The sequence below is a fragment of the Archocentrus centrarchus genome, chromosome 17 (genome assembly GCF_007364275.1).
Source record: "Archocentrus centrarchus isolate MPI-CPG fArcCen1 chromosome 17, fArcCen1, whole genome shotgun sequence".
NCBI lineage: Eukaryota > Metazoa > Chordata > Actinopteri > Cichliformes > Cichlidae > Archocentrus > Archocentrus centrarchus.
Window position 1 is genome coordinate 35441228 of NC_044362.1, and position 18566 is coordinate 35459793.

Consider the following 18566-nt stretch of genomic DNA (forward strand, 5'->3'; position numbering starts at 1 on the left):
TCTTTTTGTAACTTCCACCCAGAAACAGCTATTCATCTATTTTGACATTGTTGGCAGACCAAACAATTTTGGGGAGATCTTAACAGAGTTTTCATCGATCATCTCATTAAAGATTTTGTTTTATGCTGGGAAAATGTTATTTTTGGTTTCCATGAATATGATAATAAAGAAGGTAAATGATACTTATATTTAGTAATAGAACGCCTTGTTTTGTAGTACTCATAAAGGATATGGATCATTATTTTAAATTACTTTCTGATTCAACAAATCTATCAAAACTTTAAATTTATGTTCCAATTATAACCTTTTTGTTTAATGTAGATAACCCCTGGCTCACTTGGCTCATTGGTTTATTTGTTTTTTTGTATACTGTTCACTGTACACTTATATTTCTGAAATTTCAATAAATTTTATTGAGAAAAAAAGAGAGAGAGGTGCAATAAGATGTCGCAGCGGAAAGAAAAGGCCTCATCTGCCGGAACGTCACTGTGTAACACCAGGCGGAAGTAAACAAAGTAAAAGCGGAAGTGCCTTTTCCTCGTGTGAGTGAATAGGAAGTGGGTTGTGTTGCGGTGTGTGAGCTGAATCTCCGAGCTGTTGGAGTAACAATGTCTTCAATTCCGTATCTGAGAGAGCTTATTAACGAGCGACTAACTGCTGCTGCTGAAGAAATTTTCACAGAGATTGAAAAAACGATCGTCCAGTACGAGGAAGAGATCGACCGTCAGCGTAGACTGCTGGATATCACCCGGAAACCCGAAATAAAGTTGCACACAGCAGGTGAGTCAGATGCTGCCGCTGCCGTTATTTTTCAGGAAGGGATAAGATGAATGCGTCTCCTTTGAAACCTGCTTGAACACGACTCTTCCTCCCAGCTGAACAGGTGAGTTGGTGCTGTAGGCACAGCTGCTGTGAGGGAGAGTACAGGGACCCTAAACCGAGCAGAGAGGCTCAGTAAGTGTTTAATGACTTCACTCTCAGGAGGTGCAGCGTCACCAAAATCACTGCACACCTCAGAGAGCTCCTGCTGATCAGTGTGAAGTGGTCGGGGAGCAGACAGTCTCTGCGTGGTGGAGCTTTTCAGTGTCACGAAGGTGGCTCTCTGTCTTTGTTATTTTGCTCGATAACCATGGTAATATAGGCAGAGTACATAAGGTGATCCGGAGCAAGCTATGCTCAGAGTTTCTCAGTTTGAAATCAGCTGTTATTGATAGTTGTAGTAATTGAGTGTTTTATTGATTATTCCATCGATTAATTGAGTCATAAGAAAATAAATACTTTTGTCTTATTAATGAGCAGTGATAAATAATCTAGAGAAAAATGACACGTCTTTTAAAACGAACTATTTTACAATTTAGAAATTGCAGTTTTTAACAGTTTTACTGCATACATCTGTCAGAAAATGAACCCTTTCAGTGCATTTATCTGCCCTATTAATTTTTTTTTTACCAAAATATCTTTATTGAATTTTCAGTGATTTAAGCAAAAAGAACAAAGATAAAAAAAAAAACAAAAAACAAACAGAAAACAAACAAACATTGTAATAACAATTAACAACAGAACTAAAACTGACTTAAAAGCAAAACTAAATAATACAATAAGGTACCTTTCACAAAACCTGGAACACATTGCAACCTGCCACAGATCTACACATAATAACATTAGTACCACAAAAATAAATAAATAAATAAAAATATGTTAAGATTGTTCATATTTAGGAACTACAGTGCCCATTTCTTTTAGTCACTTGCAATGTCCTCTGGCATTTTTAGGTCTTTAATATACATAATGAAAGGGTTCTAAATACTCTCAAACAAGTCTTGTTTGCCCTTTAGCACATATGTAATCTTCTCTAATGGGAGGGCAGTTAGCATCTGCTGGATCCATTGGCTGACAGTGGCTCTATGAGTTTTTTCCAAAACCACAATATATATCTTTTTGCATTGAGCAGGCCTAAATCTATAAATGTCCATTCATTTTTAGTGTATTTGTGTTTTTCTGAGTACAATCCAAGTAAAAACAGCTTTGGATCCAGTTTTAATTGTTTGGAAATAATTCTCTCAATTATATCCTTTACCTCTTCCCAAAACAGTATTGTTTTCCTGCAATACCACATACAGTGGACCAGTGTCCCTCTGTATTCTGTACACTTTGAACATACATCAGGTATCTGTCTCTTGTACCTGTTGAGATCTACTGGTGTTACATAAACCCGCATTAATCATTTATACTGCATCATTTTGAAATGTGTGTTGATAGATCCTTCATACTCTCATCATATTATCATCTATAATAGTCTCCATGTCAGTCCATTGTGGGGAATGATTAGAATAGTAACACATCATAGACCTCAACTGTGTAGCCCAGTAATACAACAAAAAATGTGGGAGTTTTAGGCCTCCACGACCGTAAGGAAGGTATAATAAGGACAAACGGAGTCTTGACTTTGTTTTGTTCCATATAAAGCATATTATCATATTAATTTGTGGGAAAAATTCAGGAGGAGGTGGAAGGGCAAAGTTTTGGAATACATAGATTAACTCTGGCATTTTTAACATAACATTCACTTTTATTATATTTATTCTCCCAATCATAGATACTGGCAGTGGCATCCATCTCTCAATTGAGTTATTAATTTCAGTCATTATGAGTTTGTAATTAGTTCCAACTACTTGTTCAAGATCTGGGAGAATATGTATTCCCAGATACTCAAACTCTGTCACTACATTAAACTGTACTGCATGTGGGATTCGGTTAATTCTTTCATTTGTATTTAGTAGTAAAATAGAAGACTTGGTTTTGTTTATTTTGTAGCCGGAGGCCTCACTAAATAGCTTAATTATTTCCAAAATAACTTGTATTGATTTGTCTAATTTGGATAAAAATATGATCATGTCATCTGCAAACAGAGAGATCCTATGCTCTGTAGATCTAATGGTGATTCCACTAGACATAGACAACAACCTTTATTGTCATTCATTATACACCCAAATGTATGCAGAACGAAATTTCGTTGCATTTAGCTCGTACAGAGATTAAAAAAAAAACAAAAAAAAAACGTAACAATAAAATATATACCAGCATAATTTTAAAAGTTTTACATAATATGATAGATAGCATCGCTAAATAAACACAAAGTATGTAAATATCTAAAAATGTAAAGATGTAGCACCAGGAATATAAAATATAGGTTTATAGGATAAATACATAAATACACAATATAAATAACAGCATGGATAAGTATAAATAAGTGGCTAGTGAAAAAAAAAAAAAAAAAAAACTTGTTCTTATGGGAGAGGTAGATAAACATGCACAGATGGCATAAGACTCAATCATCCTTGAAAATGTCCTTTATGTTGTGAGTTCAGCAGTCTAATGACATGGGGGAAAAAACTAGATAAGATAAGATAGTGTTTATTTGTCACATGCACAGTTATACACAGTACAATGCACAGTGAAATTTATTTTGTACCTGCAACCATATATACACACACATATAAATAAGAAGAAGAATAAAAATAAAAAAAAAGTAATTCACACTATACACTATACTCTATATACTATACACTATACACACTTTTATAAATTGTAAATTATAATATTTACATTGTGCAATAATGGTCCAGTTAGGGCTCAGAGTTGAGCAGACGGATGGCTTGTGGGTAAAAACTCTTCTTCAACCTTTCAGTCTTAGCCCTCAGGCAGCGGTAACGCCGGCCTGATGGGAGCAGGGAGAAGAGAGAGTGTCCGGGGTGGCTGGGCTGTTTTAGGATCTTCATGGCCCTCAGCCTGCACTGCTTGGTGTAAATGTCCTGCAGGTTGGGGAGGGTGGTTCTGATGGTCCGTTCAGCTGAACGAACCACCCTTTTTAGGGCCATGAAGTCCTGCTTGGTGCAGTTTCCCATCCAGGTGGTGATGCTCCCACGCATGATGCTCTCGATGGTGCAGGTGTAAAAGTTCCTGAGCACCTTGAGTGGGAGCTTGAAGTCTCTCAGCCGCCTGAGGAGGTAGAGACGCTGTCTGGCCTTCTTCACAGTGATGTTTATGTGATGAGTCCAGGACAGGTCCTGTGAGATGGTCACTCCCAGGTATTTGAAAGTGTCCACTCTTTCCACCTCAGCACCACTGATGACAAGTGGATGGTAGTCCCTCTGCTGCTTCCTGCTGAAGTCCACGATCAGTTCCTTCGTTTTGCTGACGTTGAGCAGGAGGTGGTTCTCCTGGCACCAGTTCTCCAGGCGGGAGACCTCTCTCCTGTAGGCTGTCTCCTCATTGTGAGAGATTAGTCCCACAACAGCAGTGTCGTCAGCAAACTTGATGATGACGTTGGACTCTGACGTGGCCTCGCAGTCATGGGTGTACAGTGAGTACAGCAGAGGGCTGAGCACACAGCCTTGGGGGGATCCAGTGTTGAGGGTGAGGGAGGATGAGGTGAGGTGACCCACTCGTACCACCTGTGGTCTGCTGGTCAGGAAGCTGTGAACCCACCTGCACAGGGATGGGCCCAGGCCCAGGTCCAGCAGCTTAGAGACCAGCCTGGAGGGAACTATGGTGTTGAATGCTGAGCTGTAATCTACAAACAGCACTCTCACATATTCCCCTTACCAGTGTCTATGTGTGAAAGGGTCTTGTGGAGGAGGAAGGATATGGCGTCATCTGTGGATCTGTCTGGCCGGTATGCAAACTGTAGTGGGTCGAGGGTGGTGGGCAGTGAGGAGGTGATGAATGTCTTGATGAGTCTCTCAAAACACTTCATCACCACAGAGGTGAGTGCTATGGGCCTGAAGTCATTGGGGCTGCTGGGGTGTGGTTTCTTTGGGACAGGGACTATGATGGACTTTTTAAAGCAGGTGGGAATCACACACAGTTTCAGTGAGAGGTTGAATATCAGTGTAAACACAGGTGCCAGCTGGTCAGCGCAGGTCTTAAGGACACGTCCACTAATACCGTCTGGTCCAGCCGCTTTCCTGGTGTTTACACGTCTAAACGCCCTCCTCACGTCGCGCTCCGTCACAGTGAGTGTCTCCGCCCCTCCGGCCGGGAGCGCAGCAGGCTGTCGGCTTCCCGACTCAAAGCGCGCAAAGAAGATGTTGAGTTCATCAGCCAGAGAAGCGTCGGCACTCACCGGGTGTGTGTGTGGTGCTTTGTAGTCCGTGATGGTGCGTAGTCCCTGCCACAGTCCCCTGGAGTCAAACTGTTACAGAACCTGGTGGTCCTGCACCGAATACTCCTGAATCTTTTACCAGAAGCCAGCAGGGAAAACAGTCCACAGTGAGGATGCGAGGGGTCACTGATAATGTTGTGTGCTCGGGATAAGCAGCGCACTGTTGCGAGGTCTTGAATGGAGGAAAGAGAAGACCCGATGATTTTCTCCGCTGTCCTCACCACTCTCCTCACATTCTTCCAGTCAGAGGCACTGCAGCCTCCACACCACACAGAGATGCAGCTCGTCAAAATGCTCTCTATGGTGCTCCTGTAAAATGTAATGAGGATGGGTGGGGGCAGGTGGACTCTCCTCATTTTCCGCAGGAAGTACAGACGCTGCTGTGCCCTCTTGACCAGTGACATGATGTTTACAGACCAGGTGAGGTTGTCTGTGATATGCACCCCCAGGAACTTTACGCTGTTGACCACCTCCACAGACTTGGTGTTAATACAAAGTGGAGCATGTCTGGGTTGGTTCTTTCTGAAGTCGATAATAATCTCTTTTGTTTTATCCACATTCAGAATCAAGTTGTTGGCACTACACCAACCCGCCAACAGCTCGACTTCCTCTCTATATGCCAGATCATTGTCATCCTTGATGAAGCCCACCACTGTAGTGTCGTCTGCGTACTTGACGATGTAGTTGGTGGCAGACTTAGGGACACAGTCGTGAGTCATCAAGGTGAACAGCAGGGGGCTCAGTACACATCCTTGAGGGGATCCTGTGCTGAGGGTAATGACATTGGAGATGTTCTGTCCAATTCTTACTGACTGTGGTCGTTCAGTGAGGAAGTCCAGCAGCCAGTTCCGCAGAGGGGTGCTGAAGCCCAGGGATTCCAGTTTGTTCACCAGATGCTGTGGAATTATGGTGTTGAACGCCGAACTGAAATCCAGGAACAGCATCCTCACATGAGTGTTTTTCTCCTCCAGATGTGCAAGGCTCAGGTGAAGAGCAGAGGAGATGGCATCCTCAGTGGAGCGGTTTGGCCGGTAGGCAAACTGGAAGGGGTCAAATGTGGTGGGCAGTCTGGAGATGATGTGCTCCCTAACCAACCTCTCAAAGCACTTCATCATGATTGGAGTTAGTGCAACAGGCCGGTAGTCGTTTAGAGATGAGATATGAGGTTTTTTTGGCACTGGGATGATGATGGCGGACTTAAAACATGACGGGACTTTGGCTAGATCCAGTGAGGTGTTAAAAATGTCTGTTAGAACATAAGCCAACTGGTCTGCACATTCCCTGAGGACCCGACCCGGTATGTTGTCGGGGCCAGGGGCCTTCCGTGTGTTGACTCTCCTCAGAGTCCTCCGCACATCAGCGATGTCAAGACAAAGTACCTCCTCCTCCTGATGGGGGACAGCTCTTACTGCCGGGGTGTTATTTAGTTCCTCAAATCTCCCAAAAAAGTTGTTTAGTCCATTTAAAAAGTCCACATCATCATCACACACAGAAGGGAGCCACCTTATAATTTGTAATGGTCCGTATGCCATGCCACATGTCCTTGGTGTTAGAGGAGTTGAGAAAAAAATCATGAATTTTCTTCCCATGAGCCCGCTTTGCTAATCTAATAGCACGATTTAAATTGGCTCTCGCTGTTCTCAATGCATTCTCATCACCAGACTTGAAGGCTGAGTTTCTGGCTTTGAGCACTTTGCATACTTCATTGGTCATCCATGGTTTTTGGTTGGCACGGGTGGTGATGGTCTTTGTGACGCTGACGTCCTCCATGCATTTGTTTATATATGCTGACACAGTCATGGCATACTCATCCATGTTGATGTGGTCACTGTAAGTGGCAGCTTTCTTGAACATATCCCATTCAGTGCATTCAAAACAGTCTTGTAATGCCTCCATAGCCCCCTCAGGCCACACCCTCACCTGCCTCACTGTAGGTTTTTCTCTGATCAGCAGGGGCTTATATGCAGGAATTAGCATAACAGATAAATGGTCTGAAGAGCCAAGGTGGGGGCGGGGGGCTGCCTTGAATGCACCCTTCATGTTGGTGTAGGCCAAGTCTAAAGTGTTCATACCTCTGGTTGCACAGTCCACATGTTGATGGAAGTTTGGAAGAACTGTCTTCATATTAGCCTGGTTAAAATCCCCGGCAACAATGAAAAAGCCTTCAGGGTGGGCTGATTGCAACTCACTGATGGTTACGGTAGAGAACACTCATAGCTTCCTTTGTATTAGAACTAGGAGGCACATAAACAGCAGTGATGGAAACTAGAGTAATCTCCCTAGGCAGATAGAATGGTCTGCAAATTACAGTCATCAACTCAATGTCCGGTGAACAATGGCTTGAGACAAACTTAGCGTTCCTGCACCAGTTGTTATTCATGTATATACACAGACCTCCGCCTCGGGATTTTCCACTGGAAGTGCAGCTCCTATCAGCACGGAATATGGTTAGCCCCTCGATGTTTACAGCATTATCCGGGATTGATGGGTTAAGCCATGTCTCTGTCAAAATTATTACGCAGCAGCTTCCCATCTCTCGCTTAGTAGATAATTCCAGCTGCAGATGATCCATTTTGTTCTCCAGAGAGCGAACATTGGAGAGAAAGATGGAAGGAAGCGGCGTTCTGTAAGGGTTTGCTTTTAGCTTAGCTGTTAGCCCTGCTCGACAACCGCGCTTCCGCTTACGGTCACAACGCCTCCGCCTACTCCTCTGTCGGCTGGTTCTGCTGGTCGAGTCCACTGCTCCATAGGCCCCTGGGTCTTTTCGTAGCACTCCGAAGCTGCGCAGCCACTTCTTAGTAGTCCTGGTAACGGAGCCAAAGTCGCTAAAAATACGTAATTTCAACAGATGTTGACGATCATACACTTAACACCCTATTATTATTTTTTTTAACTGATTCTAAAATCCTATGTGGCATATTTTAATTAAAAAAAAAATTCGTTCCTATCGCGAGCTCATGCAGCCGCAGCCGCACAGGGCGCCGCCATTTGCACACACTAAGTTGATAGTGTGAGTGTATTGGCTCTACTGCTAGTGTGAACAAAGGTGAAAGTGGACAGCCTTGTCTGCAACCCCCATTAATCTTTATTGGTTTATATATATTCCTATTAGTTATTATTTCAGCTGAGGGGTTTTCGTACAGTATTCTGATCCATTTCACAAAATTATTTCCACATTCAAATTTTTCCAGGACCTGAAAAAGATACAACGATTCAACCCCATCAAAAGCCTTTTCTGCATCCAAAGATAGAAGGGCTGAATCTGCTACATCTTTGTTATAATGAATTATATTCAATACTCTCCTCACATTATGAAAGCCTTGCCTCCCCTTAATGAATCCATTTTGATCTCGGTCAATTATGCTTGGTAAAATCTTTTGTAAACGCCATGCTAACACCTTAGAGATTATTTTCAGATCTGAATTTCACAGACTGATTGGCCTAAAATTCTCCCATTTGTTTGGGGATCTCCCAGGCTTTGGCAGAAATGTAATTATGGCTGCATTCATTGAAGGAGGAAGATAATTTGAGTGAAAGACTTCTTTCAACATATATAGACAGATTTCATACTGTCTATGGCTAGTCCTAATACTTGTTTAGTAATTTCTAAATTAAAAAAAAATCATCTTTATTTTTATTTGAGATTTTAGGCATGTCTAAGTTGTTTAAAAATATATTATCTTCTAATTTTATGGTTGTCTATGCCTTATACAGTTCTTCATAGTAATCCTTAAAAAAAACAATTTCTTCTGGGTCCAGCAAAGTTTGCCCGTTTGATATAATAGATGTGATTGGTAATTTAGATTCTAGTTCAGGGCTCTTCAACTCAAGGCCTCAAGAGCCCCTGTCCTGCAGGTTTTAGATGTGTCCCTGACCCAACGCACCTGAATCAAATGGCTGAATTACCTCCTCGTTATGCAGTGTTCTCCAGAGTCCTGCTAATGACTTCTATATTTGACCCAGGTGTGTTGAAGCAGAGACACATCTACAACCTGCAGGACAGGGGCTCTCGAGGCCTGGAGTTGAAGAGTCCTGTTCTAGTTGTTTTATCTGCTATGCCAGCAATTTGCCAGCCTTATCACCCTGTTCGTAGAATGTTTGATTGAGTTACAGGAGACTCGACGCAGCTGTACATGCAGAATATTTATCAAATTCTGCTCTTGAAATCAACAATTCCTTTTCTAGTTGTGGGTTGTTGTCCTTGTTTACTTTGGAGTTTCCTGTTTTACTTGGAGTGTTTTTATTTTATTCTCTAATTATAGCCTATTTTCTCAAGTCTTTTTAGATTTACTGCCCTTATAACTAATTATATGTCCTCTAAGGAAGGCCTTAACCTGTTAACTAGCCGCTCCAAAATCACCAAAAACATCTGAAAAAGCATACCCAAATTAAATCAGCTGCTGTTCCTGAACTCTTTGGAGTACATGCAAAAGCTTGGTCTCTTTGTGAAGAAGACAAGCTATATTTTTCATTTTTGCAGTCAAAAATGCTGTAACTGTAATGAGTATGTAGCTATTAAGTTTGGAACACAGATAAATTAGACAATTTTTTGCCTTGCCTAGATTTTTCCTGTTTGTTTTTATGTAACTACACACTGAGTGTAGAAGGTATGGATTGGAAAATATAATGAAGTTGCAGAATGAAGTCTTGTCACATGTATTTCAAATTTTATCAAGATAGCTCAAAAACCTACTATTTTGTAAAGGTTTTTGTGTGTTGATCTCCAGGCGTGGTCTCACATGTGCCATTTGGAGGTACCAAATGGCACATGTGAGCATGTGGAGAGGGTCCACACCTTCAGGTTTCTTGGTGTCCTCATCTCTGCTGATCTCTCTTGGTCAGATAACATCACAGCTGTTATCAAGAAGGTTCAGCAGCGACTTCACTTCCTGAGGGTCCTCAGGAAGAACAACTTGGACTCAAACCTGCTGCTGACCTTCTACCACTCATCCATTGAGAGCCTGCTGACGTACTGTATCACAGTATGGTATGGCAGCTGCACTGAGGCAGAGAGGGTGAGGCTTCAGAGGGTAGTCAAGACGGCACAAAGAATCGTTGGCTGCCCTCTCCCCTCCCTGATGGACATCTACACCTCCCACTGCATCAGCAGAGCCAAAAACATCATCAAGGACAGCTTCCACCCTGGCTTTGAACTGTTTGACCTGCCGCCGTCTGGCAGGAGCTACAGGAGCATCAAAGCCAGAACAAGCAGACTCCAGAACAGTTTCTTCACCAGAGCAATCACCACCCTGAACTCACACACTGTAACTGTGCAACACCCACATTTCTGTTCAATATTATATTATTCATACTGAACAATATCTATCACTCCTATATTGTGTAACATCCAATATTCATTCACTAGTGCAATATTCATTAACCAAGTGCAATATTCACCATCATTATTATATGTATACAATTATTTTATCTTTTACAATGTATATATTTTTATACATTCTTATTTTCTGTATTTTAAAACATTTTAGTTTCTGCATATATTTTTATACATTTTATCTTCTGTATATTTTATGACCACAGTGAGTTTAAAGTTTCAGAGCTCTAATGTGAAGCTTAGAAATAAACAGCAGCACCAAACAGTAACAAATATACGAACTCGTCAGTTCACAAGATTAACCGTTTTCTCCCAGCATTGCTCTGTTTCTTCTTAGCAGCATCAGTGTTGCCTTTGCTGTTAAATAATATGTGTCCTTTATGGATTTCTGTCATTTATTCCTCTGACTAAAGCAGGGTGTTCTCCATTGTTTCATTTTGTGCAGAATAAGGAAGAAATGATGCATAAAATGCCCAATTTATGTGAGTGCACACAGAGACTAAAGCATAAAGAGTGACCTACTCTTTCAAGAATCTTCTCTCAAAGAGTAGTTGTAAAACAGCTAACTGATCATCTGCAGAGGAACAGTTTATTTGAAGAGTTTCAGTCAGGTTTCAGAATTCATCACAGTACAGAAACAGCATTAGTGAAGGTTACAAATGATCTTCTTACAGCCTCTGACAGTGGACTCATCTCTGTGCTTGTCCTGTTGGACCTCAGTGCAGCTTTTGATACTGTTGACCATACCATTTTATTACAGAGATTAGAGCATACTATAGGTATTAAAGGTACTGCACTGCAGTGGTTTGAATCATATTTATCTAATAGACTCCAATTTGTTCATGTAAATGGGGAGTCTTCTTCACACACTAAGGTTAATTATGGCGTTCCACAGGGTTCTGTATTAGGACCAATTCTATTTACGTTATACATGCTTCCCTTAGGCAGTATTATTAGAAAGCATTGCATCAATTTTAATTGTTATGCAGATGATACTCAGCTTTACCTATCAATGAAGCCAGATGATGCACATCAATGAGTTAAGCTGCAGGAATGTCTTAAAGATATTAAGGCCTGGATGACCTCTAATTTCCTGCTTCTAAATTCAGATAAAACTGAAATTCTTGTTCTCGGCCCCACAAATCTTAGAAACATGGTGTCAAACCAGATACTTACTCTGGATGGCATTACTTTGGCCTCCAGTAACACTGTGAGAAATCTTGGAGTCATTTTTGACCAGGATATGTCCTTCAATGCACATATTAAACAAATATGTAGGACCGCTTTTTTGCATTTGCACAATATTTCTAAAATTAGAAACATCCTTTCTCAGAGTGATGCTGAAAAGCTAATTCATGCATTTATTATTTCTAGGCTGGACTATTGTAATTCATTATTATCAGGCTGTCTTAAAGGCTCAGTGTACTTCAAAAGAGCCGCCGTTCGCGGACTTACGGCAACAATTACCGTAATAACGCCACAGTAATGCCCTACATTGGTTGTGAAGTGCAGTTTCTCAGCAGTTTGAATTTTAATAAATAATAATTAATATTATTATAATATTTCCCACGGAGGAGGCCCCGTGGTAGACCCAGGACACGCTGGAGAGATTGTGTATCTCGACTGGCCTGGGAACGCCTTGGGGTCCCTCCGGATGGGCTGGAGGAGGTGGCTGGGGAGAGGGAAGCTTGGGCTTCTCTGCTTAGGCTTCTGCCCCCGCGACCCGGCCCCGGATAAGCGGAAGAAAATGGATGGATGGATGGAATAATTAATAACGGTCACGTTATTACTTAATTCAAAGTTCCTTTGATCAGCTGTGCTAACCAGCTGTTCGGCTAGTAGGGGCAGGTAACAGTGTTTCAGCGGCGATCGCCCGGCAGTATACGGTTATAATATGTATGCTGTCTGAGCGTTTCAGATGGCTCTCATGTTGCAAACCTACTGTTGCAACCTGTCGGTCTGGGGATTCAACCGGTGCTTTGCGTGCCTCCAGTTTCTTGCTGTCGGGTTTTAAAAATGGCAGGCTTGATTCTGGTGAAGGAGTCACTCTCATGCCTCCGATAGTGACGACACTCCCTGGCCAATCAGTGGCATGCTGTCCTCTGCGTCACATTTTTGTATCGCCTCGTATCGCACAGAACCTCGGGTGAGTGGGTACGAAAAAGTACCTGCAAACTTGTACCAGTTACTAATGGAAATGCCATCAAACCACGGCGAGTCGAGGCGACCCGTGCCGAGTCGTCCCGTATGGAAACGCGGCTTAAGTCTGAGGCCATGGTCCTCAGCCGGACAAGGGTGGAGTGCCCTCTCCGGCTCAGGAACAAGTTCCTGCCCCAAGTGGAGGAGTTAAAGTATCTCGGGGTCTTGTTCACGAGTGATGGGAGAAGGGAGCGAGAGATCGACAGACGGATCGGGGCTGCTTCTGCAGTGATGCGGACGCTGCACCAGTCTGTCGTGGTGAAGAGGGAGCTTAGAGTAAAAGTGAAGCTCTTGATTTACCAGTCGATCTACGTTCCTACTCTCACCTAAGGTCACGAGCTTTTGGTAGTGACCGAAAGAATAAGATCGCGAATACAAGCGGCAGAAATGAGTTTCCTTCGAAGGGTGGCTGGCCTCTCCCTTAGAGATAAGGTGAGGAGTGTGGCCATCCGGGAGGGGCTCAGAGTAGAGCCGCTGCTACTCCACATCGAAAAGAGCCAGTTGAGGTGGCTCGGGCATCTGATTAGGATGCGTCCTGGCCGCCTCTTGGGCGAGGTGTTCCGGGCATGTGGTAGACCCAGGACACGCTGGAGAGATTATATCTCTCGGCTGGCCTGGCCTTGGGGTCCCTCCGGATGAGCTGGAGAAGGTGGCTGGGGAGAGTGAAGCCTGGGCTTCTCTGCTTAGGCTCCTGCCCCCGTGACCTGGCCCTGGATAAGTGGAAGAGAATGGATGGATGGATGGACTCCAAACAATCACAAAAACATTGTAATCAACAAAAAAGATTATCATTAAAAAGATGTCACTTTATATTCTGCAAGTATACCCCTAGCCCAGAATTATGCTTCTGCATTGGGTCTTTGCGGGGTTTATGCCATAAGTAGAAACCCCTCTGAATTTGGCGCAGTAACCTGATGGGGTTTTTTTGTTTGTTTTTTTGGGGGGCGTAACCTGACGTGCACCTAACAGCACGTCAGGTCAACGCAGCCCACACCGATTCTGATTCACCCGTTCAGTACCACAGATTCCTCTTGTGCACTTCCGACTACTTTTCCCCACAGTTTTTGAATTTATCAGTGAGAGAATAACAATAATTGTCTCAATATAAGAAATAATATTCATAGCATCAATATAAGGACTCACAAACACCAGCAAATTCCTGTGGGGAGATTACTGAAACTCAAGGGCATAGAATTAGGCAGGGACAGTAGAGACACGTCCCTACCAATATCAGATAACATCATTATGTCCCTACCAATCATGGGGCATGAATAGCAAGGGATTGTAAGAAGATGTCCCTACTAATATTTGCTCCGCAGCTGTAATTAGCACTGCACCAATGTTAATCTGTCTGTTGTGGCAGTCACTAACTTCTGAATATGCGCAGTTGTAGTCACAAGAACATCAAGGTGCTTGTAGATTGTCTTGTAGTCTTTAACATGCTTGTCAATAATTGTCTTTTTCATCTCCTGTGACAGCTGTCTCCTTAGCTTTCTGTGGTCCATGCTCAGTGTGGTACACACCATGATACCAAACAGCACAGTGACTACTTTTCACTGGACAGACTTTAAATAGACAGACTCACTGATTACAAGTTAGAAGGCACCTGTGATGCTAATTACAGGACACACCTTAGTTTAACATGTCTTTATGGTCAACCTTTTTTAATTCTAAAGGCACCATAATTTTTGTCGTGGCCAGTTTCATTATTTTATTTGAACCATAATTGAACCATAATTCAAAAGTAGTGTCTAATTTTCATTAGGGCATTTTCAGTAAATTTTTTATTTATTATTACTTTTGCCATTGTGCATTGTGGGTTTTTCTTTCTTTAACAGAAGGGTGCCAGCAATTTTATCCATGTTTGCATATTTTCATGTAATTCTTGAGCTGTGTTCTTCTATTCTTATATCAGTTATCTTTTTCTTGTATCCTTTTTTCTTTCCAGACTTCCAACAGCAGCATGTCTTTAAGGACGAGGCAGATCTCACTGACCAACCACTCCAGCCTAGTCTGCATCAGAAGGAATCAGAGTCTCTACAGATTAAACAGGAACAGGAGGAACTCTGCAGCAGTCAAGGGGAAGAGCAGCATGTACTGAAGCAGGAGATTTATACCCATTTGTTGTTTCCTACTTATAAGGAAAGTGAGCACAATGAACCAGAACCAAACAGTGACCAGCTCCTCTCTCACAGCTGTCCTGAAACTGAAAGCCACAATCAAAAAGAAAGCAAGAATATAGATTCAGGGTCAATTAGAAATACAAACAGAAATCACAGTAATGATGCAGAAGACTATCTCCTGTCAGAGGGTCATTACAAAACTGACACAGGTCAAAAATCTTTCAAATGTGATATTTGTGGAAAAACCTTTAAGAAAAGGTCCCAAATAAAAGAGCATTATAGAATCCACACTGGTGAGAAGCCACATTCTTGTAAAATATGTGAGAAATGTTTTGCTCATAGGAGCAATTTGTTGCGCCACATGAGAATCCACACAAAAGAGAAGTTACACTCTTGCCAAACATGTGGAAAATCATTCAGTCAAACTAGTCATCTGTTGGTCCATATGAGAATCCACACAGGTGAGAAACCATATCCTTGTAAAACATGTGGTAAAAAGTTCACACGAAGTAGTAATCTGTTGGAGCACATAAGAACTCACACAGGTGAGAAACCATTTCATTGTAAAAGATGTGGTAAAATGTTCACACGAAGTAGTAATTTGTTGGAGCACATGAAAACTCACACGGGTGAGAAGCCATATCCTTGTAACACATGCGGGAAAAAGTTCACATTTAGTAGTCATTTGTTGGTGCACATAAGAACTCACACAGGCGAGAAGCCATATCATTGTAAAATGTGTGGGAAAATGTTTACACGTAATAGTGTTTTGTTGCGCCACATGAAAACTCACACAGGTGAGAAGTTATAGCTGAATCAAGAAATCATGTAAATAGAACTTGTCTTACACAGCGAAGCAGTCTGAAAGATCTTAAAAAAGCAGCACATCATGCTGGAGTTTTAAGAAAAAGCTGAGAAGTCACTGGCATCCATCAGCCCGGAAAGGGTTGCACACCATTTCTAAGGCTTCGGGACTCCAGTGAACCACAGTGAGAGCTATTATCCACACATGGAGAAAACTTGGAACAGTTTCCCAGGAGTGGCCTTGGAAGTACTGTACATCAAAACCTGTAAGGTCAGTTTACTAACATATATTTCCCATCTGTGTCAGACGACACAGGCTTCAAAATTCTCCATATGAAAACATGATGAATATCTAGGAGTATATTACACTTTACACTTTCTTTTGGTAAAATGTCACATTGAAAACTGTGGAATTGAACTTCAAATTTTGTTTTTTGCTGTGTATTATTAGATGAAATGAATGACTGACTGACTCACTGAATTACCATTAGTGTCTTTTGATTCAGTAACTGAAGTGTTGACTTAGTTTATCATTTGGAAAATTAAGATGACTTATGTGTATGTTTAGTCTGATTGGGTTATATTTTATAATTCATTGTTTATTTCGGTTTTTGTTTTTGTTTTTTTTTAAGTTTTTAAAGAATCTACAGTTAGTCAGACTTTTTTTTTTTAGCTATTTATTAACCGACAAAAATATTTATCACAGAATATTAGCCATTTGTGTGTTTGTTGTTGTTGTTGTTGTTGTTGTTCGGTTGTAGTTTGATGATTGGAAAGCCTGACCAAAGAATAAGTTTTCTTTCAGTTCATCAGTTTGTTCATCTGCATCTCTCTTAAATTTTAAAAAGCAGCTCTGTGAGGTTTTGGCTTGTGTGTGAACTTAAAGTTTATTTAAAAATCAAATGTACAAAACATTTAATGTCAGAATGTATTGTCAAAATAATTTTTTATTTTCTGCTGTTGAAAGCGATAAATTATTGTATTGCCAGCCTTTTATTATGAGCATGTATGTTTTTTAATTTTTTTCTCTCCAGCCTTTACATGTGACACAGATGAAATATAGAAGGTGTCCGGCATGTTTTGGTAAAAGGCTCTGTATAAATACAGCCCGTTTTGATGTTGAATGTTGTCAGAGTTAGGTGTTTTTTCAAACAGTTGAATTAAGTGGTTTTTGTAACTCGGAGCATTATCAGTGGTAGTAACCAGTGATTAGTGCCTGTTCATTTTCTTATTTCATGTATTTATTCTAACAGTAAAGTTTTGTAAAGTGATAATACAAAAGTGACAGATTCACAATGAAGTCTGCAGATAACTCCAGATGCTGCAGATAGAAAAGTGAAAACTGTGAAGGGAAGAAGAGCTCAGTTCTAACATGTAAGAGGTGCTTTACTGTTGCAGCCCACCTGCTGCAGGCTAAAGTCTGATGTGATTTTAGTAGTTTGATCACTGTAAATGTTTCATATTTACCTTCATATTTATAGGGTGGACAGTAACTGTACATTTACTCCATGTACTCCGAGTATATTGTGATTGATAGGTTCAGATCATTTTAATAACTCAGAGAACAAAACAACTCTTTTCAAACTTGCGCAAGGAGAGATCCGTTCCTTGAACTCAGCTCGCGGCTGAGCGGAAGTTACCTGTCCCAAAGGACGGCTTCCTGCGCAGCGCTTTTATTCGGACTCTCACAATAAGATCACTTGGGTTACACCAAACGCAGTTTACAGCATGTAATAAACAACATTCTTGGCTTTTTCCTTACCATATATGGTAGTAGGTATCCTGTGGAATGTGCATGTAACATGGCGTATGAGACACGTGTCCTATGTTTGTTCTCTGCAGGCTGAAAACAGCCTGCAGAGAACTACAACTTCCTTTGTAAGAAATGTCACCACGTGTTTCCATTTCAAACATAAAAACAACAGTATGATATGTACATAAAACAACTTATAGAAAATATACAAACAGAAGATATGATAATTCATAATAAACCATAATATACCATAATTCCAACAGTGATTGTCCTCAGATGATTCAGGTTGAAGTTTAAATTAAAAACGTGAAATTCTTCATTTGAAAAAAATGCAACTGACGCAGAACAATGCAGCTGGAATGTGAGGGTTTGCCCCGTTGAGGTTGGCTGAAGAGGGTTCAGATAAGGTAAGATAATACTTTATTTGTCACACATTATGGGAAATTTACAGTGTTTCAAGCAGTAGAACACTCAGTACAAAAACAAAAATAGTATATAAAATGTGAAAGAAAAATACTAGAATACTCTACAACAAAAACCTCTAAATGTTTATATACATTTAGTAAAATGAATGATTATTGGACGTCTCCTTGAATCCCCACCTTATTGTGGCGGAGGGGTTTATGTGTCCCAGTGATCCCAGGAGCATGTTGTCTGGGGGCTTGTCCCCCTGTTAGAGTGTCCTGTGGCAAATTGGTCCTGGGTGAGGGGCCAGACAAAGAGCAATTCCAAAGAGCCCTATGGAATAGTCACCAAGGAAACTGTTTACCCTTTCCAGGATAGGGTTGCCGGGGCCCCACCATGGAGCCAGGCGCAGGCAGGGAGCTCAAGGGAGAGTGTCTGGTGCCTGGCCAGGCGCAGCCCAAAGAGAAGACATGGGCCCGCCCTCCTGTAGGCCCAGCACCCATAGGAGGCACTGTAGGGGTTGGGTGCAATGTGTGTTGGGCGGTGGCCAAGGGCGGAGGCCCTGGCGGATCAATCCCCGGCTGTTGGGACATGGACTATCACCTCTCTGGTGGGGAAGGAGCCTGAGTTAGTGCGTGAGGTTGAGAGATACCAGCTGGATATAGTCGGGCTCACCTCAACACATGGCCTGGGCTCTGGAACCAGTCTCCTGGAGAAGGGCTGGACTCTGTTCCAGTCTGGAGTTGCCCTTGGTGAGAGAGACAAAGAGTTGGGGTGGGTATTCTT

General features: G+C 41.8%; 1 protein-coding gene across 1 annotated transcript; it reads left to right on the forward strand.

Moving 5' to 3' along the window:
- The first annotated feature begins 552 nt into the window (after positions 1-552).
- Positions 553-17309, forward strand: LOC115796441 (zinc finger and SCAN domain-containing protein 2-like). The gene is made up of 2 exons (XM_030752857.1): positions 553-780; positions 14644-17309. Exons 1-2 carry the CDS (start codon positions 609-611, stop codon positions 15627-15629), a joined length of 1158 nt encoding a protein of 385 aa, XP_030608717.1. The 5' UTR covers positions 553-608; the 3' UTR covers positions 15630-17309.
- Positions 17310-18566: the final 1257 nt, after the last annotated feature.